Source organism: Pimephales promelas, chromosome 3 (genome assembly GCF_988280905.1).
Source record: "Pimephales promelas chromosome 3, fPimPro1.hap1.1, whole genome shotgun sequence".
Classification (NCBI taxonomy): domain Eukaryota; kingdom Metazoa; phylum Chordata; class Actinopteri; order Cypriniformes; family Leuciscidae; genus Pimephales; species Pimephales promelas.
In genome coordinates, this window is record NC_142771.1 from 14,980,025 (window position 1) to 15,007,941 (window position 27,917).

The 27,917-nt window shown below is 38.5% G+C and overlaps 1 protein-coding gene across 6 annotated transcripts in view; it reads right to left on the bottom strand.

The window, feature by feature from the left end:
- The window catches only part of arhgap17b (Rho GTPase activating protein 17b), a 67,445-nt gene that overhangs the window by 25,826 nt on the left and 13,702 nt on the right, over positions 1–27,917 (bottom strand). For 4 of the 6 annotated variants that reach the window (XM_039685817.2, XM_039685818.2, XM_039685819.2 and 1 more), the window contains exons 3-18: positions 26,640–26,744; positions 26,486–26,562; positions 25,933–26,044; positions 25,776–25,852; positions 24,471–24,588; positions 24,316–24,384; positions 23,881–23,962; positions 22,471–22,598; positions 21,926–22,037; positions 19,867–19,948; positions 19,545–19,625; positions 19,343–19,456; positions 19,128–19,219; positions 17,448–17,583; positions 15,163–15,399; positions 13,872–14,011 (exon numbers count right to left, since the gene is read on the bottom strand). In XM_039685817.2, the coding sequence (XP_039541751.2) occupies positions 13,872–14,011; positions 15,163–15,399; positions 17,448–17,583; positions 19,128–19,219; positions 19,343–19,456; positions 19,545–19,625; positions 19,867–19,948; positions 21,926–22,037; positions 22,471–22,598; positions 23,881–23,962; positions 24,316–24,384; positions 24,471–24,588; positions 25,776–25,852; positions 25,933–26,044; positions 26,486–26,562; positions 26,640–26,744 (1,762 nt within the window). The remainder of the gene's footprint in view (positions 1–13,871; positions 14,012–15,162; positions 15,400–17,447; positions 17,584–19,127; positions 19,220–19,342; positions 19,457–19,544; positions 19,626–19,866; positions 19,949–21,925; positions 22,038–22,470; positions 22,599–23,880; positions 23,963–24,315; positions 24,385–24,470; positions 24,589–25,775; positions 25,853–25,932; positions 26,045–26,485; positions 26,563–26,639; positions 26,745–27,917) is intronic. The other 2 variants (XM_089128309.1, XM_039685822.2) reach the window with 2 other exon arrangements.

The following is a 27,917-nucleotide window of genomic DNA, read 5'->3' on the forward strand; positions in this document are numbered from 1 at the left end:
ACTGTCGGGTTTTTTTCGGGTCGAATTTTTGAGTTTCGATATCTCAGCTCTGGAAGGGTCTAGAGCCTCCATTTTTGCACTCAGGTCTAAGTCCCATGGCCCTCTATCAGAATCCAGAGTTTCAAGAAGATTGGAGAAACTTATTTTTTCGCCCAAAAAATGCAAAAAACGTAAGGGGTAACACTGTCGTTTTTTTTTCGGGTCGAATTTTTGAGTTTCGATATCTCAGCTCTGGAAGGGTCTAGAGCCTCCATTTTTGCACTCAGGTCTAAGTCTCATGGCCCTCTATCAGAATCCAGAGTTTCAAGAAGATTGGAGAAACTTATTTTTTCGCCCAAAAAATGCAAAAAACGTAAGGGGTAACACTGTCGGTTTTTTTTCGGGTCGAATTTTTGAGTTTCGATATCTCAGCTCTGGAAGGGTCTAGAGCCTCCATTTTTGCCCTCAGGTCTAAGTCCCATGGCCCTCTATCAGAATCCAGAGTTTCAAGAAGATTGGAGAAACTTATTTTTTCGCCCAAAAAATGCAAAAAACGTAAGGGGTAACACTGTCGTTTTTTTTTTCGGGTCGAATTTTTGAGTTTCGATATCTCAGCTCTGGAAGGGTCTAGAGCCTCCATTTTTGCACTCAGGTCTAAGTCTCATGGCCCTCTATCAGAATCCAGAGTTTCAAGAAGATTGGAGAAACTTATTTTTTCGCCCAAAAAATGCAAAAAACGTAAGGGGTAACACTGTCGTTTTTTTTTTCGGGTCGAATTTTTGAGTTTCGATATCTCAGCTCTGGAAGGGTCTAGAGCCTCCATTTTTGCACTCAGGTCTAAGTCTCATGGCCCTCTATCAGAATCCAGAGTTTCAAGAAGATTGGAGAAACTTATTTTTTCGCCCAAAAAATGCAAAAACCGTAAGGGGTAACACTGTCGGTTTTTTTTCGGGTCGAATTTTTGAGTTTCGATATCTCAGCTCTGGAAGGGTCTAGAGCCTCCATTTTTGTACTCAGGTCTAAGTCTCATGGCCCTCTATCAGAATCCAGAGTTTCAAGAAGATTGGAGAAACTTATTTTTTCGCCCAAAAAATGCAAAAAACGTAAGGGGTAACACTGTCGGTTTTTTTTCGGGTCGAATTTTTGAGTTTCGATATCTCAGCTCTGGAAGGGTCTAGAGCCTCCATTTTTGCCCTCAGGTCTAAGTCCCATGGCCCTCTATCAGAATCCAGAGTTTCAAGAAGATTGGAGAAACTTATTTTTTCGCCCAAAAAATGCAAAAAACGTAAGGGGTAACACTGTCGTTTTTTTTTTCGGGTCGAATTTTTGAGTTTCGATATCTCAGCTCTGGAAGGGTCTAGAGCCTCCATTTTTGCACTCAGGTCTAAGTCTCATGGCCCTCTATCAGAATCCAGAGTTTCAAGAAGATTTAAGAAACTTATTTTTTCGCCCAAAAAATGCAAAAACCGTAAGGGGTAACACTGTCGGTTTTTTTTCGGGTCGAATTTTTGAGTTTCGATATCTCAGCTCAGGAAGGGTCTAGAGCCTCCATTTTTGTACTCAGGTCTAAGTCTCATGGCCCTCTATCAGAATCCAGAGTTTCAAGAAGATTGGAGAAACTTATTTTTTCGCCCAAAAAATGCAAAAAACGTAAGGGGTAACACTGTCGGTTTTTTTTCGGGTCGAATTTTTGAGTTTCGATATCTCAGCTCTGGAAGGGTCTAGAGCCTCCATTTTTGCCCTCAGGTCTAAGTCCCATGGCCCTCTATCAGAATCCAGAGTTTCAAGAAGATTGGAGAAACGTATTTTTTCGCCCAAAAAATGCAAAAAACGTAAGGGGTAACACTGTCGTTTTTTTTTTCGGGTCGAATTTTTGAGTTTCGATATCTCAGCTCTGGAAGGGTCTAGAGCCTCCATTTTTGCACTCAGGTCTAAGTCCCATGGCCCTCTATCAGAATCCAGAGTTTCAAGAAGATTGGAGAAACGTATTTTTTCGCCCAAAAAATGCAAAAAACGTAAGGGGTAACACTGTTGTTGTTTTTTTTTCGGGTCGAATTTTTGAGTTTCGATATCTCAGCTCTGGAAGGGTCTAGAGCCTCCATTTTTGCACTCAGGTCTAAGTCCCATGGCCCTCTATCAGAATCCAGAGTTTCAAGAAGATTGGAGAAACTTATTTTTTCGCCCAAAAAATGCAAAAAACGTAAGGGAAACTTATTTTTTCGCCCAAAAAATGCAAAAAACTTAGAAACTTATTTTTTCGCCCAAAAAATGCAAAAAACACTGTCGTTTTTTTTCGGGTCGAATTTTTGAGTTTCGATATCTCAGCTCTGGAAGGGTCTAGAGCCTCCATTTTTGCACTCAGGTCTAAGTCTCATGGCCCTCTATCAGAATCCAGAGTTTCAAGAAGATTGGAGAAACTTATTTTTTCGCCCAAAAAATGCAAAAAACGTAAGGGGTAACACTGTCGTTTTTTTTTTTCGGGTCGAATTTTTGAGTTTCGATATCTCAGCTCTGGAAGGGTCTAGAGCCTCCATTTTTGCACTCAGGTCTAAGTCTCATGGCCCTCTATCAGAATCCAGAGTTTCAAGAAGATTGGAGAAACTTATTTTTTCGCCCAAAAAATGCAAAAAACGTAAGGGGTAACACTGTCGGGTTTTTTTCGGGTCGAATTTTTGAGTTTCGATATCTCAGCTCTGGAAGGGTCTAGAGCCTCCATTTTTGCACTCAGGTCTAAGTCCCATGGCCCTCTATCAGAATCCAGAGTTTCAAGAAGATTGGAGAAACTTATTTTTTCGCCCAAAAAATGCAAAAAACGTAAGGGGTAACACTGTCGGTTTTTTTTCGGGTCGAATTTTTGAGTTTCGATATCTCAGCTCTGGAAGGGTCTAGAGCCTCCATTTTTGCACTCAGGTCTAAGTCTCATGGCCCTCTATCAGAATCCAGAGTTTCAAGAAGATTGGAGAAACTTATTTTTTCGCCCAAAAAATGCAAAAAACGTAAGGGGTAACACTGTCGGTTTTTTTTCGGGTCGAATTTTTGAGTTTCGATATCTCAGCTCTGGAAGGGTCTAGAGCCTCCATTTTTGCCCTCAGGTCTAAGTCCCATGGCCCTCTATCAGAATCCAGAGTTTCAAGAAGATTGGAGAAACTTATTTTTTCGCCCAAAAAATGCAAAAAACGTAAGGGGTAACACTGTCGTTTTTTTTTTCGGGTCGAATTTTTGAGTTTCGATATCTCAGCTCTGGAAGGGTCTAGAGCCTCCATTTTTGCACTCAGGTCTAAGTCTCATGGCCCTCTATCAGAATCCAGAGTTTCAAGAAGATTGGAGAAACTTATTTTTTCGCCCAAAAAATGCAAAAAACGTAAGGGGTAACACTGTCGTTTTTTTTTTCGGGTCGAATTTTTGAGTTTCGATATCTCAGCTCTGGAAGGGTCTAGAGCCTCCATTTTTGCACTCAGGTCTAAGTCTCATGGCCCTCTATCAGAATCCAGAGTTTCAAGAAGATTGGAGAAACTTATTTTTTCGCCCAAAAAATGCAAAAACCGTAAGGGGTAACACTGTCGGTTTTTTTTCGGGTCGAATTTTTGAGTTTCGATATCTCAGCTCTGGAAGGGTCTAGAGCCTCCATTTTTGTACTCAGGTCTAAGTCTCATGGCCCTCTATCAGAATCCAGAGTTTCAAGAAGATTGGAGAAACTTATTTTTTCGCCCAAAAAATGCAAAAAACGTAAGGGGTAACACTGTCGGTTTTTTTTCGGGTCGAATTTTTGAGTTTCGATATCTCAGCTCTGGAAGGGTCTAGAGCCTCCATTTTTGCCCTCAGGTCTAAGTCCCATGGCCCTCTATCAGAATCCAGAGTTTCAAGAAGATTGGAGAAACTTATTTTTTCGCCCAAAAAATGCAAAAAACGTAAGGGGTAACACTGTCGTTTTTTTTTTCGGGTCGAATTTTTGAGTTTCGATATCTCAGCTCTGGAAGGGTCTAGAGCCTCCATTTTTGCACTCAGGTCTAAGTCTCATGGCCCTCTATCAGAATCCAGAGTTTCAAGAAGATTTAAGAAACTTATTTTTTCGCCCAAAAAATGCAAAAACCGTAAGGGGTAACACTGTCGGTTTTTTTTCGGGTCGAATTTTTGAGTTTCGATATCTCAGCTCAGGAAGGGTCTAGAGCCTCCATTTTTGTACTCAGGTCTAAGTCTCATGGCCCTCTATCAGAATCCAGAGTTTCAAGAAGATTGGAGAAACTTATTTTTTCGCCCAAAAAATGCAAAAAACGTAAGGGGTAACACTGTCGGTTTTTTTTCGGGTCGAATTTTTGAGTTTCGATATCTCAGCTCTGGAAGGGTCTAGAGCCTCCATTTTTGCCCTCAGGTCTAAGTCCCATGGCCCTCTATCAGAATCCAGAGTTTCAAGAAGATTGGAGAAACGTATTTTTTCGCCCAAAAAATGCAAAAAACGTAAGGGGTAACACTGTCGTTTTTTTTTTCGGGTCGAATTTTTGAGTTTCGATATCTCAGCTCTGGAAGGGTCTAGAGCCTCCATTTTTGCACTCAGGTCTAAGTCTCATGGCCCTCTATCAGAATCCAGAGTTTCAAGAAGATTGGAGAAACTTATTTTTTCGCCCAAAAAATACAACAAACGTAAGGGGTAACACTGTCGGGTTTTTTTCGGGTCGAATTTTTGAGTTTCGATATCTCAGCTCTGGAAGGGTCTAGAGCCTCCATTTTTGCACTCAGGTCTAAGTCCCATGGCCCTCTATCAGAATCCAGAGTTTCAAGAAGATTGGAGAAACGTATTTTTTCGCCCAAAAAATGCAAAAAAACGTAAGGGGTAACACTGTCGGGTTTTTTTCGGGTCGAATTTTTGAGTTTCGATATCTCAGCTCTGGAAGGGTCTAGAGCCTCCATTTTTGCACTCAGGTCTAAGTCTCATGGCCGTCTATCAGAATCCAGAGTTTCAAGAAGATTGGAGAAACTTATTTTTTCGCCCAAAAAATGCAAAAAACGTAAGGGGTAACACTGTCGTTTTTTTTTCGGGTCGAATTTTTGAGTTTCGATATCTCAGCTCTGGAAGGGTCTAGAGCCTCCATTTTTGCACTCAGGTCTAAGTCTCATGGCCCTCTATCAGAATCCAGAGTTTCAAGAAGATTGGAGAAACTTATTTTTTCGCCCAAAAAATGCAAAAAACGTAAGGGGTAACACTGTCGGTTTTTTTTCGGGTCGAATTTTTGTGTTTCGATATCTCAGCTCTGGAAGGGTCTAGAGCCTCCATTTTTGCCCTCAGGTCTAAGTCCCATGGCCCTCTATCAGAATCCAGAGTTTCAAGAAGATTGGAGGAAACTTATTTTTTCGCCCAAAAAATGCAAAAAACGTAAGGGGTAACACTGTCGTTTTTTTTTTCGGGTCGAATTTTTGAGTTTCGATATCTCAGCTCTGGAAGGGTCTAGAGCCTCCATTTTTGCACTCAGGTCTAAGTCTCATGGCCCTCTATCAGAATCCAGAGTTTCAAGAAGATTGGAGAAACTTATTTTTTCGCCCAAAAAATGCAAAAAACGTAAGGGGTAACACTGTCGGTTTTTTTTCGGGTCGAATTTTTGAGTTTCGATATCTCAGCTCTGGAAGGGTCTAGAGCCTCCATTTTTGTACTCAGGTCTAAGTCTCATGGCCCTCTATCAGAATCCAGAGTTTCAAGAAGATTGGAGAAACTTATTTTTTCGCCCAAAAAATGCAAAAAACGTAAGGGGTAACACTGTCGGTTTTTTTTCGGGTCGAATTTTTGAGTTTCGATATCTCAGCTCTGGAAGGGTCTAGAGCCTCCATTTTTGCCCTCAGGTCTAAGTCCCATGGCCCTCTATCAGAATCCAGAGTTTCAAGAAGATTGGAGAAACGTATTTTTTCGCCCAAAAAATGCAAAAAACGTAAGGGGTAACACTGTCGTTTTTTTTTTCGGGTCGAATTTTTGAGTTTCGATATCTCAGCTCTGGAAGGGTCTAGAGCCTCCATTTTTGCACTCAGGTCTAAGTCTCATGGCCCTCTATCAGAATCCAGAGTTTCAAGAAGATTGGAGAAACTTATTTTTTCGCCCAAAAAATGCAAAAAACGTAAGGGGTAACACTGTCGTTTTTTTTTTCGGGTCGAATTTTTGAGTTTCGATATCTCGGCTCTGGAAGGGTCTAGAGCCTCCATTTTTGCACTCAGGTCTAAGTCCCATGGCCCTCTATCAGAATCCAGAGTTTCAAGAAGATTGGAGAAACTTATTTTTTCACCCAAAAAATGCAAAAAACGTAAGGGGTAACACTGTCGTTTTTTTTTTCGGGTCGAATTTTTGAGTTTCGATATCTCAGCTCTGGAAGGGTCTAGAGCCTCCATTTTTGCACTCAGGTCTAAGTCCCATGGCCCTCTATCAGAATCCAGAGTTTCAAGAAGATTGGAGAAACTTATTTTTTCGCCCAAAAAATGCAAAAAACGTAAGGGGTAACACTGTCGTTTTTTTTTCGGGTCGAATTTTTGAGTTTCGATATCTCAGCTCTGGAAGGGTCTAGAGCCTCAATTTTTGCACTCAGGTCTAAGTCTCATGGCCCTCTATCAGAATCCAGAGTTTCAAGAAGACTGGAGAAACGTATTTTTTTCGCCCAAAAAATTCAAAAAACGTAAGGGGTAACACTGTCGTTTTTTTTTCGGGTCGAATTTTTGAGTTTCGATATCTCAGCTCTGGAAGGGTCTAGAGCCTCCATTTTGCACTCAGGTCTAAGTCTCATGGCCCTCTATCAGAATCCAGAGTTTCAAGAAGACTGGAGAAACGTATTTTTTTCGCCCAAAAAATGCAAAAAACGTAAGGGGTAACACTGTCGTTTTTTTTTCGGGTCGAATTTTTGAGTTTCGATATCTCAGCTCTGGAAGGGTCTAGAGCCTCCATTTTTGCACTCAGGTCTAAGTCTCATGGCCCTCTATCAGAATCCAGAGTTTCAAGAAGATTGGAGAAACTTATTTTTTCGCCCAAAAAATGCAAAAAACGTAAGGGGTAACACTGTCGTTTTTTTTTCGGGTCGAATTTTTGAGTTTCGATATCTCAGCTCTGGAAGGGTCTAGAGCCTCCATTTTTGCACTCAGGTCTAAGTCTCATGGCCCTCTATCAGAATCCAGAGTTTCAAGAAGATTGGAGAAACTTATTTTTTCGCCCAAAAAATGCAAAAAACGTAAGGGAAACTTATTTTTTCGCCCAAAAAATGCAAAAAACTTAGAAACTTATTTTTTCACCCAAAAAATGCAAAAAACACTCGTTTTTTTTCGGGTCGAATTTTTGAGTTTCGATATCTCAGCTCTGGAAGGGTCTAGAGCCTCCATTTTTGCACTCAGGTCTAAGTCCCATGGCCCTCTATCAGAATCCAGAGTTTCAAGAAGATTGGAGAAACTTATTTTTTCGCCCAAAAAATGCAAAAAACGTAAGGGGTAACACTGTCGTTTTTTTTTTCGGGTCGAATTTTTGAGTTTCGATATCTCAGCTCTGGAAGGGTCTAGAGCCTCCATTTTTGCACTCAGGTCTAAGTCCCATGGCCCTCTATCAGAATCCAGAGTTTCAAGAAGATTGGAGAAACTTATTTTTTCACCCAAAAAATGCAAAAAACGTAAGGGGTAACACTGTCGTTTTTTTTTCGGGTCGAATTTTTGAGTTTCGATATCTCAGCTCTGGAAGGGTCTAGAGCCTCCATTTTTGCACTCAGGTCTAAGTCCCATGGCCCTCTATCAGAATCCAGAGTTTCAAGAAGATTGGAGAAACGTATTTTTTCGCCCAAAAAATGCAAAAAACGTAAGGGGTAACACTGTTGTTGTTTTTTTTCGGGTCGAATTTTTGAGTTTCGATATCTCAGCTCTGGAAGGGTCTAGAGCCTCCATTTTTGCACTCAGGTCTAAGTCCCATGGCCCTCTATCAGAATCCAGAGTTTCAAGAAGATTGGAGAAACGTATTTTTTCGCCCAAAAAATGCAAAAAACGTAAGGGAAACTTATTTTTTCGCCCAAAAAATGCAAAAAACTTAGAAACTTATTTTTTCGCCCAAAAAATGCAAAAAACACTGTCGTTTTTTTTCGGGTCGAATTTTTGAGTTTCGATATCTCAGCTCTGGAAGGGTCTAGAGCCTCCATTTTTGCACTCAGGTCTAAGTCTCATGGCCCTCTATCAGAATCCAGAGTTTCAAGAAGATTGGAGAAACTTATTTTTTCGCCCAAAAAATGCAAAAAACGTAAGGGGTAACACTGTCAGTTTTTTTTTCGGGTCGAATTTTTGAGTTTCGATATCTCAGCTCTGGAAGGGTCTAGAGCCTCCATTTTTGCACTCAGGTCTAAGTCTCATGGCCCTCTATCAGAATCCAGAGTTTCAAGAAGATTGGAGAAACTTATTTTTTCGCCCAAAAAATGCAAAAAACGTAAGGGGTAACACTGTCGGGTTTTTTTCGGGTCGAATTTTTGAGTTTCGATATCTCAGCTCTGGAAGGGTCTAGAGCCTCCATTTTTGCACTCAGGTCTAAGTCCCATGGCCCTCTATCAGAATCCAGAGTTTCAAGAAGATTGGAGAAACTTATTTTTTCGCCCAAAAAATGCAAAAAACGTAAGGGGTAACACTGTCGTTTTTTTTTCGGGTCGAATTTTTGAGTTTCGATATCTCAGCTCTGGAAGGGTCTAGAGCCTCCATTTTTGCACTCAGGTCTAAGTCTCATGGCCCTCTATCAGAATCCAGAGTTTCAAGAAGATTGGAGAAACTTATTTTTTCGCCCAAAAAATGCAAAAAACGTAAGGGGTAACACTGTCGGTTTTTTTTCGGGTCGAATTTTTGAGTTTCGATATCTCAGCTCTGGAAGGGTCTAGAGCCTCCATTTTTGCCCTCAGGTCTAAGTCCCATGGCCCTCTATCAGAATCCAGAGTTTCAAGAAGATTGGAGAAACTTATTTTTTCGCCCAAAAAATGCAAAAAACGTAAGGGGTAACACTGTTGTTGTTTTTTTTTCGGGTCTAATTTTTGAGTTTCGATATCTCAGCTCTGGAAGGGTCTAGAGCCTCCATTTTTGCACTCAGGTCTAAGTCTCATGGCCCTCTATCAGAATCCAGAGTTTCAAGAAGATTGGAGAAACTTATTTTTTCGCCCAAAAAATGCAAAAAACTTAGAAACTTATTTTTTCGCCCAAAAAATGCAAAAAACACTGTCGTTTTTTTTCGGGTCGAATTTTTGAGTTTCGATATCTCAGCTCTGGAAGGGTCTAGAGCCTCCATTTTTGCACTCAGGTCTAAGTCTCAAGGCCCTCTATCAGAATCCAGAGTTTCAAGAAGATTGGAGAAACTTATTTTTTCGCCCAAAAAATGCAAAAAACGTAAGGGGTAACACTGTCGTTTTTTTTTCGGGTCGAATTTTTGAGTTTCGATATCTCAGCTCTGGAAGGGTCTAGAGCCTCCATTTTTGCCCTCAGGTCTAAGTCCCATGGCCCTCTATCAGAATCCAGAGTTTCAAGAAGATTGGAGAAACTTATTTTTTCGCCCAAAAAATGCAAAAAACGTAAGGGGTAACACTGTCGTTTTTTTTTTCGGGTCGAATTTTTGAGTTTCGATATCTCAGCTCTGGAAGGGTCTAGAGCCTCCATTTTTGCACTCAGGTCTAAGTCTCATGGCCCTCTATCAGAATCCAGAGTTTCAAGAAGATTGGAGAAACTTATTTTTTCGCCCAAAAAATGCAAAAACCGTAAGGGGTAACACTGTCGGTTTTTTTTCGGGTCGAATTTTTGAGTTTCGATATCTCAGCTCTGGAAGGGTCTAGAGCCTCCATTTTTGTACTCAGGTCTAAGTCTCATGGCCCTCTATCAGAATCCAGAGTTTCAAGAAGATTGGAGAAACTTATTTTTTCGCCCAAAAAATGCAAAAAACGTAAGGGGTAACACTGTCGGTTTTTTTTCGGGTCGAATTTTTGAGTTTCGATATCTCAGCTCTGGAAGGGTCTAGAGCCTCCATTTTTGCACTCAGGTCTAAGTCCCATGGCCCTCTATCAGAATCCAGAGTTTCAAGAAGATTGGAGAAACGTATTTTTTCGCCCAAAAAATGCAAAAAACGTAAGGGGTAACACTGTCGTTTTTTTTTTCGGGTCGAATTTTTGAGTTTCGATATCTCAGCTCTGGAAGGGTCTAGAGCCTCCATTTTTGCACTCAGGTCTAAGTCTCATGGCCCTCTATCAGAATCCAGAGTTTCAAGAAGATTGGAGAAACTTATTTTTTCGCCCAAAAAATGCAAAAAACGTAAGGGAAACTTATTTTTTCGCCCAAAAAATGCAAAAAACTTAGAAACTTATTTTTTCACCCAAAAAATGCAAAAAACACTGTCGTTTTTTTTCGGGTCAAATTTTTGAGTTTCGATATCTCAGCTCTGGAAGGGTCTAGAGCCTCCATTTTTGCACTCAGGTCTAAGTCCCATGGCCCTCTATCAGAATCCAGAGTTTCAAGAAGATTGGAGAAACTTATTTTTTCGCCCAAAAAATGCAAAAAACGTAAGGGGTAACACTGTCGTTTTTTTTTCGGGTCGAATTTTTGAGTTTCGATATCTCAGCTCTGGAAGGGTCTAGAGCCTCCATTTTTGCACTCAGGTCTAAGTCCCATGGCCCTCTATCAGAATCCAGAGTTTCAAGAAGATTGGAGAAACTTATTTTTTCACCCAAAAAATGCAAAAAACGTAAGGGGTAACACTGTCGTTTTTTTTTCGGGTCGAATTTTTGAGTTTCGATATCTCAGCTCTGGAAGGGTCTAGAGCCTCCATTTTTGCACTCAGGTCTAAGTCCCATGGCCCTCTATCAGAATCCAGAGTTTCAAGAAGATTGGAGAAACGTATTTTTTCGCCCAAAAAATGCAAAAAACGTAAGGGGTAACACTGTTGTTGTTTTTTTTCGGGTCGAATTTTTGAGTTTCGATATCTCAGCTCTGGAAGGGTCTAGAGCCTCCATTTTTGCACTCAGGTCTAAGTCCCATGGCCCTCTATCAGAATCCAGAGTTTCAAGAAGATTGGAGAAACGTATTTTTTCGCCCAAAAAATGCAAAAAACGTAAGGGAAACTTATTTTTTCGCCCAAAAAATGCAAAAAACTTAGAAACTTATTTTTTCGCCCAAAAAATGCAAAAAACACTGTCGTTTTTTTTCGGGTCGAATTTTTGAGTTTCGATATCTCAGCTCTGGAAGGGTCTAGAGCCTCCATTTTTGCACTCAGGTCTAAGTCTCATGGCCCTCTATCAGAATCCAGAGTTTCAAGAAGATTGGAGAAACTTATTTTTTCGCCCAAAAAATGCAAAAAACGTAAGGGGTAACACTGTCGTTTTTTTTTTCGGGTCGAATTTTTGAGTTTCGATATCTCAGCTCTGGAAGGGTCTAGAGCCTCCATTTTTGCACTCAGGTCTAAGTCTCATGGCCCTCTATCAGAATCCAGAGTTTCAAGAAGATTGGAGAAACTTATTTTTTCGCCCAAAAAATGCAAAAAACGTAAGGGGTAACACTGTCGGTTTTTTTTCGGGTCGAATTTTTGAGTTTCGATATCTCAGCTCTGGAAGGGTCTAGAGCCTCCATTTTTGCCCTCAGGTCTAAGTCCCATGGCCCTCTATCAGAATCCAGAGTTTCAAGAAGATTGGAGAAACTTATTTTTTCGCCCAAAAAATGCAAAAAACGTAAGGGGTAACACTGTCGTTTTTTTTTTCGGGTCGAATTTTTGAGTTTCGATATCTCAGCTCTGGAAGGGTCTAGAGCCTCCATTTTTGCCCTCAGGTCTAAGTCCCATGGCCCTCTATCAGAATCCAGAGTTTCAAGAAGATTGGAGAAACTTATTTTTTCGCCCAAAAAATGCAAAAAACGTAAGGGGTAACACTGTCGTTTTTTTTTTCGGGTCGAATTTTTGAGTTTCGATATCTCAGCTCTGGAAGGGTCTAGAGCCTCCATTTTTGCACTCAGGTCTAAGTCTCATGGCCCTCTATCAGAATCCAGAGTTTCAAGAAGATTTGAGAAACTTATTTTTTCGCCCAAAAAATGCAAAAACCGTAAGGGGTAACACTGTCGGTTTTTTTTCGGGTCGAATTTTTGAGTTTCGATATCTCAGCTCAGGAAGGGTCTAGAGCCTCCATTTTTGTACTCAGGTCTAAGTCTCATGGCCCTCTATCAGAATCCAGAGTTTCAAGAAGATTGGAGAAACTTATTTTTTCGCCCAAAAAATGCAAAAAACGTAAGGGGTAACACTGTCGGTTTTTTTTCGGGTCGAATTTTTGAGTTTCGATATCTCAGCTCTGGAAGGGTCTAGAGCCTCCATTTTTGCCCTCAGGTCTAAGTCCCATGGCCCTCTATCAGAATCCAGAGTTTCAAGAAGATTGGAGAAACGTATTTTTTCGCCCAAAAAATGCAAAAAACGTAAGGGGTAACACTGTCGTTTTTTTTTCCGGGTCGAATTTTTGAGTTTCGATATCTCAGCTAAGGAAGGGTCTAGAGCCTCCATTTTTGCACTCAGGTCTAAGTCTCATGGCCCTCTATCAGAATCCAGAGTTTCAAGAAGATTGGAGAAACTTATTTTTTCGCCCAAAAAATGCAAAAAAAAGATGTCTGATGTTTTTTGCATTTTTTGGGCGAAAAAATAAGTTTCCTCCAATCTTCTTGAAACTCTGGATTCTGATAGAGGGCCATGGGACTTAGACCTGAGGGCAAAAATGGAGGCTCTAGACCCTTCCAGAGCTGAGATATCGAAACACAAAAATTCGACCCGAAAAAAAACCGACAGTGTTACCCCTTACGTTTTTTGCATTTTTTGGGCGAAAAAATAAGTTTCTCCAATCTTCTTGAAACTCTGGATTCTGATAGAGGGCCATGAGACTTAGACCTGAGTGCAAAAATGGAGGCTCTAGACCCTTCCAGAGCTAAGATATCGAAACTCAAAAATTCGACCTGAAAAAAAACCCGACAGTGTTACCCCTTACGTTTTTTGCATTTTTTGGGCGAAAAAATAAGTTTCTCCAATCTTCTTGAAACTCTGGATTCTGATAGAGGGCCATGAGACTTAGACCTGAGTGCAAAAATGGAGGCTCTAGACCCTTCCAGAGCTGAGATATCGAAACTCAAAAATTCGACCCGAAAAAAAAAACGACAGTGTTACCCCTTACGTTTTTTGCATTTTTTTGGCGAAAAAATAAGTTTCTCCAATCTTCTTGAAACTCTGGATTCTGATAGACGGCCATGAGACTTAGACCTGAGTGCAAAAATGGAGGCTCTAGACCCTTCCAGAGCTGAGATATCGAAACTCAAAAATTCGACCCGAAAAAAAACCGACAGTGTTACCCCTTACGTCTTTTGCATTTTTTGGGCGGAAAAATAAGTTTCTCCAATCTTCTTGAAACTCTGGATTCTGATAGAGGGCCATGAGACTTAGACCTGAGTGCAAAAATGGAGGCTCTATGGCGACCAAACGTGGTGAGACAAACGTGCAACAGACGGACGGTCAGATTACGTTTTGGCAGTAGAAAAACTGATCAGAAAATGTAATGAAAATGTAACCGAAGTTGTAGAAATGTAGTGGAGTAGAAAGTATAATAATTGCTGCAAAATTTAACGAAGTAAAAGTAAAAAGTATGCGCTATTTATTCTCCTTAAGTAAAGTAAAGATATGTGAAAAATGTACTTAAGTAAAGTAACAAAGTATTTGTACTTTGTTACATTCCACCACTGGAAATGACAGATTTGGTAAACAATAACAACATGCATTTTAGGTCATTTGAATTATTTTCCACACACTATTAAGGTGAAAAAAAGCAAACGTGAGATAAAAACCACAGCTTTACTAAAGGAACGGGACCATGTCGTGATCAAAACGTTTTCCACCTGGGATAAGGGTGATTAAGACTCACCTCTGCGCACCAAGAACGGACTGGGGCCCTTGGGACCTGAGGTAGGGGTCCCCACATTCAGCTGAGCGGGTGTCCCACTCGAACCTCCCGGTCCGTTCCTCGTGGCTGGAGGTGTGGTCGCAGGTTCTCGGGTCATGTTACTGGGGAGGGAAGAAAAGCAAGAAACTCGTATCATGGGATTACATAGCAGTATGTATACACAGATCAGTTAACATGCAGGGAATTAACATGTAGTGGTCCAAGTTGAGTTAATGACTTGCATGGGAAAGTTAATACTTTTGCCATAAAGAAAAACTGTTAGCATAATTAGAAGTGTCTTTTCTGCATGCAGTGCATCTTTTCCACTATAGAAAGAATAAGCAATTGAGAAAGACAAGGCAGGACACACAAACTCAAGCAACTGAGAATATCCTACAGAAAAGATATGGAGAGAAAGACGCAAGAGTTTTGCCCTGACCAGGATGAAATACTGTGATCGTTTGAAGAATCATGCTTGACTTGCATTTTGTTTGAATCCTTCTGATTTGAAAAGTTGGGGAAACACTTCTTTTAAAAGCATTATGGATAAAATATTGGGTGGCAACAATAATAAATTATAACCAATTTTGAACAAAATAAATTGAATAAATTTAATTGAATAAAATAAATGACATAATGCTTTATTCATAATTTAATATTTAATAATTTAACACTATTTTTTATGTGTGTGTGTGTATACTGTATATATTTCATTTTTAGTAATTTAATTAGCATCATTTAGCTATATATATATATTTTTTCATACACATTTACACACTGTTTATATAGTTTTAAATTACTTAATAATTGAACAATATTTTTTTTGGAGCAGACCGAGAAAACCTTGTAACCTCTTGCGAAACCCTTCACACAGCTTATTATTTGGGCCGGAGGGTTACCCATACAAATTTTGTCCTAGGCCTATTTCCGCGGCGACACTGTCTGGATAAATCCAGGGTAAAATGTCTCGACCAAGTGTAGAAGTGTGAGTACAAGTGTTTCTGATTTTTAAAAGCGTTTCAAATAAAGAAACAACAGAGTGAATGTGTATGACAACCCAGGTATCTTAAATTGTTTGCAAACCTTCCTCTCTGATTGTACCCAATTGATGGCAATTCAATTGATTTTAAAGCAGCGTTTTGAAGCAATAATCTAGTCAGCGGCACAAAACGATGTGCACACACAAGACACAGATTTTGGCGGGCGGCTCCTGACATCTGGCAGCGGATGGCATGGTGAGGTAGAAGGCCTTTACGGTCGCACCAATCCTTACCTGTTCTCCATGGCAGGGTTCTGCTGAGCTAAAGGCTGCTGCATCTGAGACACCACAGCTCCCGCCTGCCCAGCCTCCAGACCCCCGCCACCGGGCGACAGAGGGGAGGGCTCAAACACGGGAACCCCCCCGGCGTCAATGGGAGGGAGAGGGGGCTGGAAGTTAGGCGTGGAGTGCTGCTTTTTATTTATTGTGCCAGCTCTACGAGGGGTGATTTCCGGCTGTTTGTTAGCAGTGCTACAGGGAAGAGGGGAGACAGTATGAAACACTCACACTAGAGAGGGACAGTGGGGTATTAGTCTCCACAGAAGGGAAGGAGGAGAAGGACAGGACCACCACCTGACCACTGGGACAGCAACCAGAGAGAGATATTGGGAATGGTTGAGATTTTAAATTGGTTTTAGAATTTAGCGCATTGTCAACATATTCATTTTTCACAAATATATCAAATTAATTAATTATAAATATAAGTTACGTGGTTTTGTCAGTAAGTTTTAAGTAGGACTATGAGTAGGTCACTTGAATCATTCACTCAACCAATTTATTCAAAAACATGGATTCATTTAGGAACAACACAAGTCTTTATGGCTACGTCATTTGAATCATTCACTCAACCAATTCGTTCAAAAATCATGGATTAATTTAGGATCGCCACTAATTGGTGTTGCCCGGAGACCCACAATGGTTGATTTCATGTCAAACTACTTTTGTTAACAGAGCAAAAACAGCCAATATATGAAGAGTTCAGATGCAAAAGCCTCTAAATGCCATTTGAAATTTTCTTCTTTAATGATAATTTTTTATCAAACTTGTATATTTAAGTTCAGTTATTTCACTTAAATGGCAATGATAATTACCTATTAATTGTTATTTAAGTGAAATTACTGAACTTAAATATACAAGTTTGATAAAAATCATCATTAAAGAAGAAAATTTCAAATGGCATTTAGAGGCTTTTGCATCTGAACTCTTCATATAGTACAATACTGTACACACAATGCAATGGAATGTTGTATCCTTAAATAAAATTAAATTAAAAAAGTATTAGTTAACATGAAATAAGAATAAACAATACATTTTTAAATCTTAGTTAATATTAATTTCAACATTTTCTAATACGTCATTAAAATCAAAGGTTGAATTTGTTAACATTAGTTAATACACTAACATGAACAGCTGTATTTTAATTAACAAAAATAATAAACAATAATAATTAAAAATAGTATAACAAATGTATTGCTCATTGTTAGGTCGTGTTAGTAATTACATTAACTAATGTAGCTTATTGTAAAGTGTTACTAAAAACTGTATAAATAAGGTATTTTTACATTAGTAAATGACACAAACTTTGACACATTTAAGCATTTTCCCCTGAAATGTAATTTCAAAACCTAGCTTAATTTTTTTGCATGCTAAGATTTATACCATAGTGAAAAAATGAAGCATTATTCAATGTTGTTATTGTTAACTAGAACAATTTAAAAAATGTAATAAACAAAACAATGAAAAAATGACAAAAGCGCATTGCAAAATGACTACAAATTAAACTAGGTAAAACAGAAAAATTCAAATGTGAAGAGCTATATTAGTATAGAGATATACTTAAATGACACTAACATTAATTTAGTTTAGTAATGAAGCGGTCAAATCTCTTTTCGAGCGGCTGTGACACTCCCCTGTCCTGCCCCTAAAGCACAAGAACATCCACATTTTAAAGCTCTGAATTTTTTGGTATGATCGCCTGCGGGACAAGACAGGAGCTGTTTGACTCATTATGAACATACCAAGCTTATAAGAGCGGGTCTGAACACTTTCTTCTTATACACTCAATGGATAACTAGAATTGGAATTATTGAAATACAAATAATAACCTTTTATTCCTTTTAATCATTTTATTCCGACAGATTCTGAATTAGTGTTTTGGAGTGACTTTAATGACTTTTTCTCTGACTTTGGCACCCAGTTCATGAAATATATCAATAATGTGTTTATACATAGCTATGAGCATACATTTTTATTTTATTTCAGAAAGCATACAATAAGCAACGATTGACAAAAGAAAAACTAAAACAAAAAGAAAAGCAAAGCAAGACACAAAAAAAAAATGAGGAAAAATCACAGAAATAATTGCATGTGTCATATGAAATGAACACGTCTAAACAGCCCCCAGCTCTGGTCTCAGACCGTCTGCTTGGACTGTGACGGACTCACTGGCCACTACATATGATGCGGACACTACTGTGGAGCTGGAGTCGTGTCTGTAAACGCGAGGGTGAGACTTGTACCTGTCTTTGCGGGGAGGGTCAGAATCGAACGAGCTCTGGCTGCCTGGGCGTCTCCTGTCTATGGATCCGGCTTCGGAGTCAGGGGTACCCGGGCACCCAGGCATGGAAAACATGCCTGAAACGTTGAAGTCCACATCTGAAGAGCAAAAGAGCAAAGGCTATGAATAAACACAGCCATGACTGAGTGAAAGTAATGACTTCTTAAAGGGGACAAGCTCAGATCTAAACCCTAGTGAGCTGAACTTTTTTATTTATTTTTTAAATGAGCGATCATTTCGCTTGATAAGACCCTTATTTATAGTCTGGAATCGTTTAAAGCCCTTTGAACAGTTTGCACTGAAACTGTCTTTTGGACCTTGAACCGTTTCATGCCCAATGAAGTCCATTATATGGAGAAAAATCCTGGAATGTTTTCATCAAAATCCTTAATTTCTTTTCGACTGAAGAAAGAAAGACGTGGACATCTTGGATGACATGGGGGTAAGTAAATTATCAGCAAAAGTTTTTTTAAAAAGTGAACAACTCCTTTAAATTAAAAATAATAGTCACCAGAAGTCAGTACAATAACTGCATAAAATTCTAGCAGTTTTTAACCTTTCTGACTTCTAGGCCCCAATAGCCCCGACCCCCTTGGTTGAGAACCACTGATCTAGACTCTCACTAGCAGTGTTGTAGTACTCGAGACTCGGACTCGTCTCGGACTCGGTCTCGAGACCATATTTTAATGGTCTTGGTCTTGTCATGGACTCTTGTGCATTTGGACTCGGAATTGACTCGTACTCGAACATTTTTTTTTTTAGGACTCGAGTTCAATTCAAAATATTTTTCATGATTACACTGTAAAAAATATTTTCAAGATTTGTCATCACAACATACACACAGAAAAATGTTTCTTTTATTTTCTTTTGTCAAATCAACTTTATAATAATTTATTTAGTTGAGATAACTTATTATTTTGAGTTTCTGATGGTTAAATTAATCTAATTCATTGTATTAACTCACTTTTCCCAGTTCAATCAACTTAAAATTTTAAGGCAACCAGGGTTACTTACTTTTTTAAGTTAAACCAACAATATTTTTTTTACAGTGTTGTAATCACAACATTTTTTTCTTTTGTCAAATCAACTTAAATAATTGATTTAGTTCAGATAACATATAATTTTGAGTTTCTGATGGTTAAATTAATCTCCTTCATTGTATTAACTCACTTTTTCCAGTTCAATGAACTTAAAATTTTAAGGCAACCAGGTTGCTTACTTTTTTTAAGTTAAACCATCAATATTTTTTACAGTGTATTAATATATGTTAATAAAATATTTCTTTAAATTGATTGACACGCCCAGTGATTGGTAATTTTCTAGTGTGCAACTGCACATGACAAATTGTAATAAAATTACTTTTAACACCACCTACTATGTGGCCTTTTTACCCTAAACTGATCATATTTTTTAAACTCTAAGTAAATTCAGTAAAAAAAAAAAAAAGGATTTCTCTAAGTAAATAAAAGTAAATTAGGTAATCAACCCTCACTGGTCTCGGTCTCGACTCAGACTCAACCGTCTCTTGACTCGGACTCGACTCTCTCTGGTCTCGGTCTCGACTCGGACTCGAGTGAGGTGGTCTCGACTACAACACTGCTCACTAGGTTTGGAGCAAAGCTACAGTCAATATTAGTCTCACCTTCAGGAAAGAACCAGCTTGAATGGTTGATCATCAGTTCTATTATTGACACGACATGGACGGAAGTAGTGGCTGCCATTTCAGCGAAGCTTCTAGGAGAAAAACAAAACTCTAACATGTCAAGCTTTTCCACAAGAAGCATTAAAAAGGCCATTTAATCCTAACAATTGTATATAAAACAATGCAATTTGGGAAGTATTGGGTGCGAATCTCACCCCTCTGTTTTGGCCCACAGCAAATTGGGGCCGAGTACGATGGAGATGTTGCTTGCAGTCATCTTGTTGATGTCGCTTTCCAGAGCAAGCTTGGCAAGAAACTTTATCAGGTACCTTCACAGACATGGATTAGCATGTTACGATCATAAGAGTTTGTTAAAGGTCAATGCTAAAAGTTAGTTTGATGTAGTGACGAGCAGACCTAAAATTGTTTTTGTTGGGCTTTGGTAACATGTCACACACCACCCACAGCGCCTGAAGCCTCTTATCAGAGTCAGAAATACTGCAGACGAGAGAAAAACGAGAGAGAATACACACAACAAAACGAAGTTTAAAATCTCAAACACCTTCATCAATTGTAATACTCTAAAATCCACATACTGTTTAATCAGTGTCACATGAGCATGTCATAGACATTTTATTTAGGATTTAGAGTTTGAATTGAATTTGAATTAAGATTCACTTAAAAAACAACAACTATATTTTGGTCTGTAGTCATGGACATTGGTGTGAATGTGCTTTACCTTGAGGCTTGAATCCACTCTTCATACAGCTGGTAGGACATCAGAGGTTCAGGCAGCTCCCTCAGGTAAGATTTGAGGGCTCCTAAATAATCATAAGTAAAGAAACCCAACATCAAATGCATTTGCAAGCCCTCGATTGTGTTTGAACATGACATGAACATGCGCTCTTTTTTGTACTTTTAACACTGGTGACAGTAGTGCTGGGTGGTATACCGGTTCATACCGAAAACCGGTGGATATTTTTGTTATGATATAATTTTTTTATATACTGCCATACCGATGTATTTCATTCGCTGCGCCGCGCAACACTGTTTCAGACGGACCCTTTACAATGTTGCACTTCTAAGCGCCATACAACCGCCATCTTTGCCGTTATGGGTTTTCTCTATATAGTTGTATTGAGGATTTAAGAAGTGGCATGTTTCTATATAAATTGTCTCTGGCATACAGCAGTGCTCTGGTGTTACGTTACAGGGAAGGTGGATGCTGCAGAACTATGGCGTTATTTTCCTGTCAAATGTCGAGAGCGCACTATTGTAGCTCGAAAGTACATTAAAGTCCCTGTAAAGCCAAAATTAAGTATGTGTTCTGAGTTTGTCACACCACAGAAAAATGTGTTATTAGCCACCCAGCCAAATTTGAATGATAAAAAAAGCCTGCAAGTACATAAAATAAGCTATCAAAATGTTGAAAAAATGAGCAGTTATCTCTGTTCTCAAACGCTGTGCTGAAACCACGCCCACTAGCGGGAAAGCTGTCGACGGTGATATAGCTGATACTGCTTTCGGGACGGGAGGATGAACGCTGAGGCGGAAGATAGTCGTTTCGGCCCCGTTCACCAGTAACAGCGGATTATCAGTGAATCCCAGTTGTCTCTGAGGAAAGTTTATAAAACTATCCAGTGTAAAATGATCACTTCAGAGGCGGGTGTTGACGGTGATCCTCAGTTCTTCATCAAGGTTGGTTCTCTAAAAACCTCTTCTTGATGTGATCGTTTTTATGGAATTTAAATGATGTTATTGTGTGTTGGGAGAGATCACACTCAGTGCGTGTCCAGGAGCTCATGGGCTCATTGAGCCCTGTTTTAGCCCCGCCCAAACAATCCGTAAAATTGCAATGGTGAAAAACTGTTTAACGGTCTAACTCCACATTTCAGTACTTCACAGTTCACGGTCTTTGTAATATGTTTTAGCAATACATATGTAACATTTATAATGTGTTTAGAACTTTTTTTGTAGAATTGCCTTTACAGGGACTTTAATATAATGCGCAAGCGCGAATCGCTCTGCTCTCAGAGACACGCATAAGAATAGGTCTATTTTCTCTGGGCTCGCTCAGAGAATCCTGCACATAAAACGTGTTCAGTGCAATCGCGAATCTCCCCTCTTCTCCAAGTTTAGGTTATAAGAACGTTTTCATAACGTTCCCATTAAGTTATAAAAACGTTATTTCTGATAGGAACAATTCAAAACATCCATTTTTTTAGACGTTGTATTAACGTTATTTCTAAGGACGTTATTCAAAACGTAATAAGAACGTTCAGTTCTCCCGTTATATAAACGTTGTATTAACGTTCTTGCTTGGCTATAAGAAAATCATTCAAACATCATTAGAACGTCCAATTCTTCAGTAAACGTTGTATTTTAACGTTATTTCCTGGTTATAAGAATGTTATTTGAATGTTAAGAAATAACAATTTTATGAAATGCTTTGAACACCTGATTATGCATGGCAAAAAATCATCATAAACCAGAAAACCAGCTTAATTTATATATATATATATATATATATATATATATATATATATATATAAAAAAAACACGATTTAAATTTTTGGTCAAACCACCCAGCACTAGGTGACAGATATGAAAAGTTTCAGGTTTCAAAATAGCCCAGTGCTAATATCCTCTTTTTGCAATCCGTAATAGAACCAAGCATGGTTAAAAATAAAACAAATCAAGTCTCGTTTTCATTTTGGGAAGTCCTTCCAAATGCAGAAATGACATTTTAGCTCTGTAGCTAGCAAGCAGCAATTTCATTAACGAACAACAGCATGTACCAGCAACAGCGTGAGGGTCCGAGTAAAACTCCTCCAGTTGGGAAGTGGAACAGTCCAGTGCCGCCTTCAACTTCTTCAGTTTCGAGGCTCCAGCAGCGATACGGAACAAACCCTGGCATGAAAGCAAATGTTGTAAACGCACAAGACCTTAGCAGCGAACAGTGAAATATAAACCGATTTGCTTGTATGTGAAAATGACTGAAAACACAGTTTTCTTATGTGTTAGTGATGGTTTCACAGGGAAACGACTGTCTCCTTTCACTACTATTATTAGCCTGTGTTTGGACAAGAAGCAGAAGTGAACAAGTAGACTTCTGTAACACAGATATACTGCTTTCTCTCTCTCTCTCTGTCTGTCTATCAGGGTAAAACTGGTCCTGATTAAAGAGCCCTTTGCTAAATATTTGAAAGGCAGAAAGATTTAGCCTGAAAATGACCACTCTCTGCCACTGTGTGTGCAGTAATGTGCATCAACTTCCTCTCAGGAAGACAAACTTCATGTCATGTGATCTGTCGGTTCCCAGGTGTTGGACAGTGTGAGATACCTCTTCTTGCATGCCGGTCTCCAGCAGCATCATGACGCAGGCCTCTATGGGCAGAGCGATCTCTCTGCCGGTGCGCTTCAGATGTTCCTCCAGAGCTGTGCCAAACGCTGGCTTCTCTGTCCATTTATCTACGCCAAATCACAAGACAGAGTGAGAATGATTTGAGTTATGGCAGGATACATTTAAGAATCATCACTAGGTGTGTAACACAGATTCTGTTAGACAGGATGATTTGCAGAGTGAAACAGGATACATTATAGTGCCGGCCAAAAGGAAGCTTTGAAAGAGAAAGAATGATTCATAGATGATGACTAGCCAGATCGTTGGGTGCATATCATAAAACCAGTCAAGAACATGTCTGGGTCCAATTTCACCTCAAAATCAAAAGAAAATCTGTCTTTCTATTTGTATTGTATTCTCATTATGGTAATGTGAAAAATAAATTATTAATAATTCTAATTATAAATTAAATATACGGTACAGTATTTCAACATAAATTACAGCCAGTGCAGTTAAAGCTGATTTGTTTTCAATATGAGAATACATACTGTAATGACAATAATCATTGTGAAAAATTACAACTAAAACAATTCAATCAAAAGTGAAATGTCTAAACAAATGACAATAAGAATTTGGGGGGGAAAATGTGCATAATTGTCATGAAAATAAATGTCACAAATGCAAAAAAGGGAATTTACTTACTTTAATTACTTTCTATAGGGAATATAAGCTATTTAAGAGTGAAAATGACTCAGACATATTCAAAATATTGTAAATAAATTAAATCAGGCTTTTATTCAATTACTATGATATGAAAAATATATAGTAATAAATTGACAATATAATACATTCATATTAATTTACAATATTATTATATAATATGCAACATTTTAAGCATTCTTTATATATATATATATATATATATATATATATATATATATGGTACTGCCTTTCATTTCTAAAATGTCTATTGACAGTGAGGTTATTTTGCATCACACTAATAAGATCTGAAGGGGAAAATGTGCTTAATATTATTGTGACAATAATGTCACAATGCAAAAAATATTAATTTTCTTTGTTCCTTTTTTTCTTGTTTTTGGGTGAAATGTTCACTAGCGAAAATGTTTTTGATAGATTTTGTGAGATATCCCTTTTAGTTTATAATTTGTGACAGAAGACTCCGTTTCAGCACACAAAACACTACATAATACACTCTGAAGTTTCTGAAGTTAAACGAAAAATTTGTATGTGTTTGGAACGACAATGAGGGTGAATAATTAATGACAATTTTTATTTTTGGGTGAGCTAACACTTTAATAAGCCCATGATTTCATAGGTGCTGTGAGTGATTCATATGAAACATTTTTCCAGCAGAAGCTCTGTCCAGGAAGTGAAGAGTAAATATCACACCTTGCTGTGACTGTATGGTGGGCAGGACGCTCTCGATGGACGCCAAGGCTCTTCTGTGGTATTCAGCTTGAGCTTCTAACAACTGTCAAGACAAATACAAGCCTCTTTAATCTACTAACTGGCTATATACTGTAAAATATTATACAGTTAAATTGACCCTACTGGTTAGACATGCTTACTACTAGCATAGCATCTATGAATAATACAAAAAAGCCAAATGTCAGGTAAGACATTTCAGTCGCCGGCCATCTTTGAAACGCTTCTCGCTGTCTTTGTTAGTAGAGAAGCAGAGAAGCTAGTATTTAGTATTTGATACCAATGAACTTCGACCAGCTTCTTACTGAAAAATTTGCAAGTTAAATTCATTATTCTTTATCAGACATCATTTTTCATATCATATAACTTCATAAGACGGTTCAAGGCTCAATGACTTACCAACACATAATAACGGGCATATTCTCCTTCCTTGGAGGAAAAGCTGTACATTTCAGCTGCTAGTTGATCCTAAAGACAAAACAAGATCAGACTAGGTTCAGTGTGCTACCTAAGGTCACCCAGAAACCTCAATCAAATCGGACTCATATCCATACCTTGCCTATTTCCATTTTGTTCTGAGCTTCATCCATCTCCTCCTTAAGTATGTCAAGTTTGGCAGTCATTGCTTGAGCATTTGCAGATGAAGGAAAAGCCTTTGTGGCCTGGTGATACCTGTATTACAGGAGTTTTAAAGAGTTTTCTCTATTATTCCAAGCAATTTGCATTGCAATGTCATCAAATGTCTCAAAGAACCGGAAGATGATCAGCAGACGCTGGTGTGGTTATTGTATCATGCATTTACACTACCATTCATAAGTTTGGAGTCTGTAAGATTTTTTAATGTTGATTTTTTAATATTTGATGCTCAAGATTTATAGCGACGATGGTTCTGGCATTGTTTCCATGAAAGTCTTCATTAAAGCGTTATAAGCCATGAACCAAGCCAATCAGCTAAGGTGAATTCCAATATAAACTTTGATTTGAAATCTGACGCAAAAACATATTTGAAAATCTGATAAAAACACAAAATGTACAAGACTGTGTACTTCACAGCTTTATTTGAGGGAAAGAACTACAATCCCATGAAATCAAATTAAAAACGGAGAAATGGAGATGGAGAAATGGAGAAATATAAAACTACTCATTTACAAATGTTGATTATACATATTATTACAATATATTTTAAGTTTATTGCAAAAATATCCATATATACAATTAAATATTTCAGAGTGTAGAGAGATTGACTTGATTACATCATGCGTAGTGTGTCGTTCATGGGAGAAGGCGGAGCTAACAAAACCTTTTGGCATACGTTTCTTTTTTCGACTCTCTGATTGGTGTAATTTTCTGTACAGCATCATGGGTAATGTAGTTTTTCACCACGAATTCCGCTGTTAAACACGATTAAAACTAAGTTGAAATAATACAGGATGGCGGCTTCAGCAGAAGCAAATACCATCGATTAACAACCTCGTACCTCACAGTAAGGCTGTTTTTAAAGGTTTATCATTAAAAGTTATCGTTCAAAATCAATTTTACTTCCAGAACCTGACATTTGCACTATTCTCAACATCAATGCTAAATATTCTTAATATAATCATATTGCTATCAATACCAATGCTTACTATTATTTTTGTTACAATTTTTCAGGACTCTTTGATGAATAGAAAATTAAAAGAAAGAACAGCATTTATTTGAAATAGAAATATTTTATACCATTATACATGTATACTGTCACTTGTGATCAATTTAATGCATCCTTGCTGAATAAAAGTGTTCATTTCTTTTTGGGAAATCCCCCCAAAACAAAACAAAAACAAAAACTGAACCCAAACTTTTGGACAGTAGTATATACACACCTGGCTTTCGCAGAATCAAAATCCAACACAAGCTTGGCTAAATGTTTCCTCTGCTTCAGGATGTTAGGAATCTCCACCTTCAAGCACAAACATAAAGATATAACCTACATTGCCTGTTTAAAAAGCAGGTTATTTGCAGGTCTTTGGCGTTATGCACCTCTGTTAGCAGGTTGAGAGGGTCTAGAACATCTCTCTCCAGCTGAACCTCATGTTGGCTCTGCTCAAAGGCCAGTTTGTTTTCAGCTTCTCCACAGACTTCCATCATCTTCCTGTAGACACAAACATGCTTAACTTGATGCTGCCTGGTCACTTGGATTAACAAGCTAAATAACAGGGCTGGGCGATATGGACAAAATATCAAAAATATCCCTTGGTTGTAAGACATTCCTTATAATAATACCAAATACATCTAGCATAATTCACAAACAATATACTCTTGCTAAAAACACTATGAACCAATCATAATCAAGCAGCATGAGGTCACATTTTCCCTCGTGAACAATAATAATTTAGGATTTCACACCAGACTATTATGCATTTTACTGGGATAACAAATATTGTTGGATAATCATGATGTTTCCACTCTGTATTTTCACAGATCGTGACCATAAATGAACCGCACGCCTGAAAAAACAGATGACTCAAAGTTCTCTCGTCTGAATCACAGATCAGGCGGATGGTTTTGTCAGTCGAAGAGTTCATAAACTCACCCGATAAAAGACTCGTCTCCGAGCTGATTTCCTCCATCCAGCATGGATTGTGAAAGGGCCGTGAGAGGAAGCTTTTTCTAAGAGGAAAAAGAAACAATTCAGAAGTGTGTATTATGGAGGCATTTGAAAATATAAAAAGCAGCTGTTTACTTACATGTCTCTTCTCCGCATCTGTGCCCGGGTTACCCTGCAGACACATGGACATCTTCTTGTGTGCATTATGGGAGACCAATCGCATATTTTCCAAGCGTCGTTCAATCTGTTTTAACGCACAAATTGGATTCAAATTTAAAATGTATTGGGACTTCAGTAGTTCCCAGTTCCCTCACCCAAAGTTCCATTCGACAATGATCCATTATCATGGTTACATGCACACCTGTTGAATTTCCTGTAATGCTTACCACTTGAGTCTTTGCAAAGAATTGTGGGTCTTGTACACCACCACCCTTCAGTTTCCTGTTCTTATAAATGTGCAAAAAGCCTGTTCATTCATTTCATCTGGACTGTAATTCTGGCAAATTGGTGATGTCAGAGGTGAATTTTCATCATTACTCCAGTCTTCACATGATCCTTCAGAAATCATTCTAATATGAGGATTTGATGCTCAAGCAACATTTCTGACTATTATCAATTTTGAAAGTTGTTCTGCTTCATATTTTCCACAGGATTCGATTAATAGAAAGAACAGAATCTTTAGTAATATTAGAAATGTCTTTAGTGTCACTTTTAATTGATTTCATGCATCCTTGTTGAATACAAGTGTTAATTCCATTTAAGTGCCCCTGTTATCCTTTTTTCAGATATTACAATTCATGTAGTTGTGTAATATACTGTAGCTGTTTGTGAATGTATCAAAAATCAAACAGCACAATAAATGAGAGTTATTATCTCCCAAAAGGAAGAACCGAATCTGAACTACCTGAAACCAGTCGTCAGTCATTCCATCCTCAGTTTTTGCTTGAACCTACTGTATGGCGTTTTGTAAAGATAATGTCAACCATATGGTATTTGGCTGCCCGCAAACAATGCCTACTTTGTCCTTCAAACACTGTATTTGTAGCTGAGGCCTGGGAGAGTCAAGAAGATGCTGATTTCTTCAAAAGCAAGTCCACTAAGCTGCACTTCCAAAGGTTGAGGACGTTCAAACTGATATAATAATTATAGTTCAATAATTCATATAACACATGCTGCAAGCAGTAGACTAATCACAAGAGATCAGGCTAATCTGAGCAGAGTAGACCAATCACAACAGACTGAGCCATCTGACCAATCAGAGAAGAGTAGACCAATCACAACAGATCTGACCAATCAGAGCAGAGTAGACCAATCACAACAGATTTGACCAATCAGAGCAGAGTAGACCAATCACAACAGATCTGACCAATCAGAGCAGAGTAGACCAATCACAACAGATCTGACCAATCAGAACAGT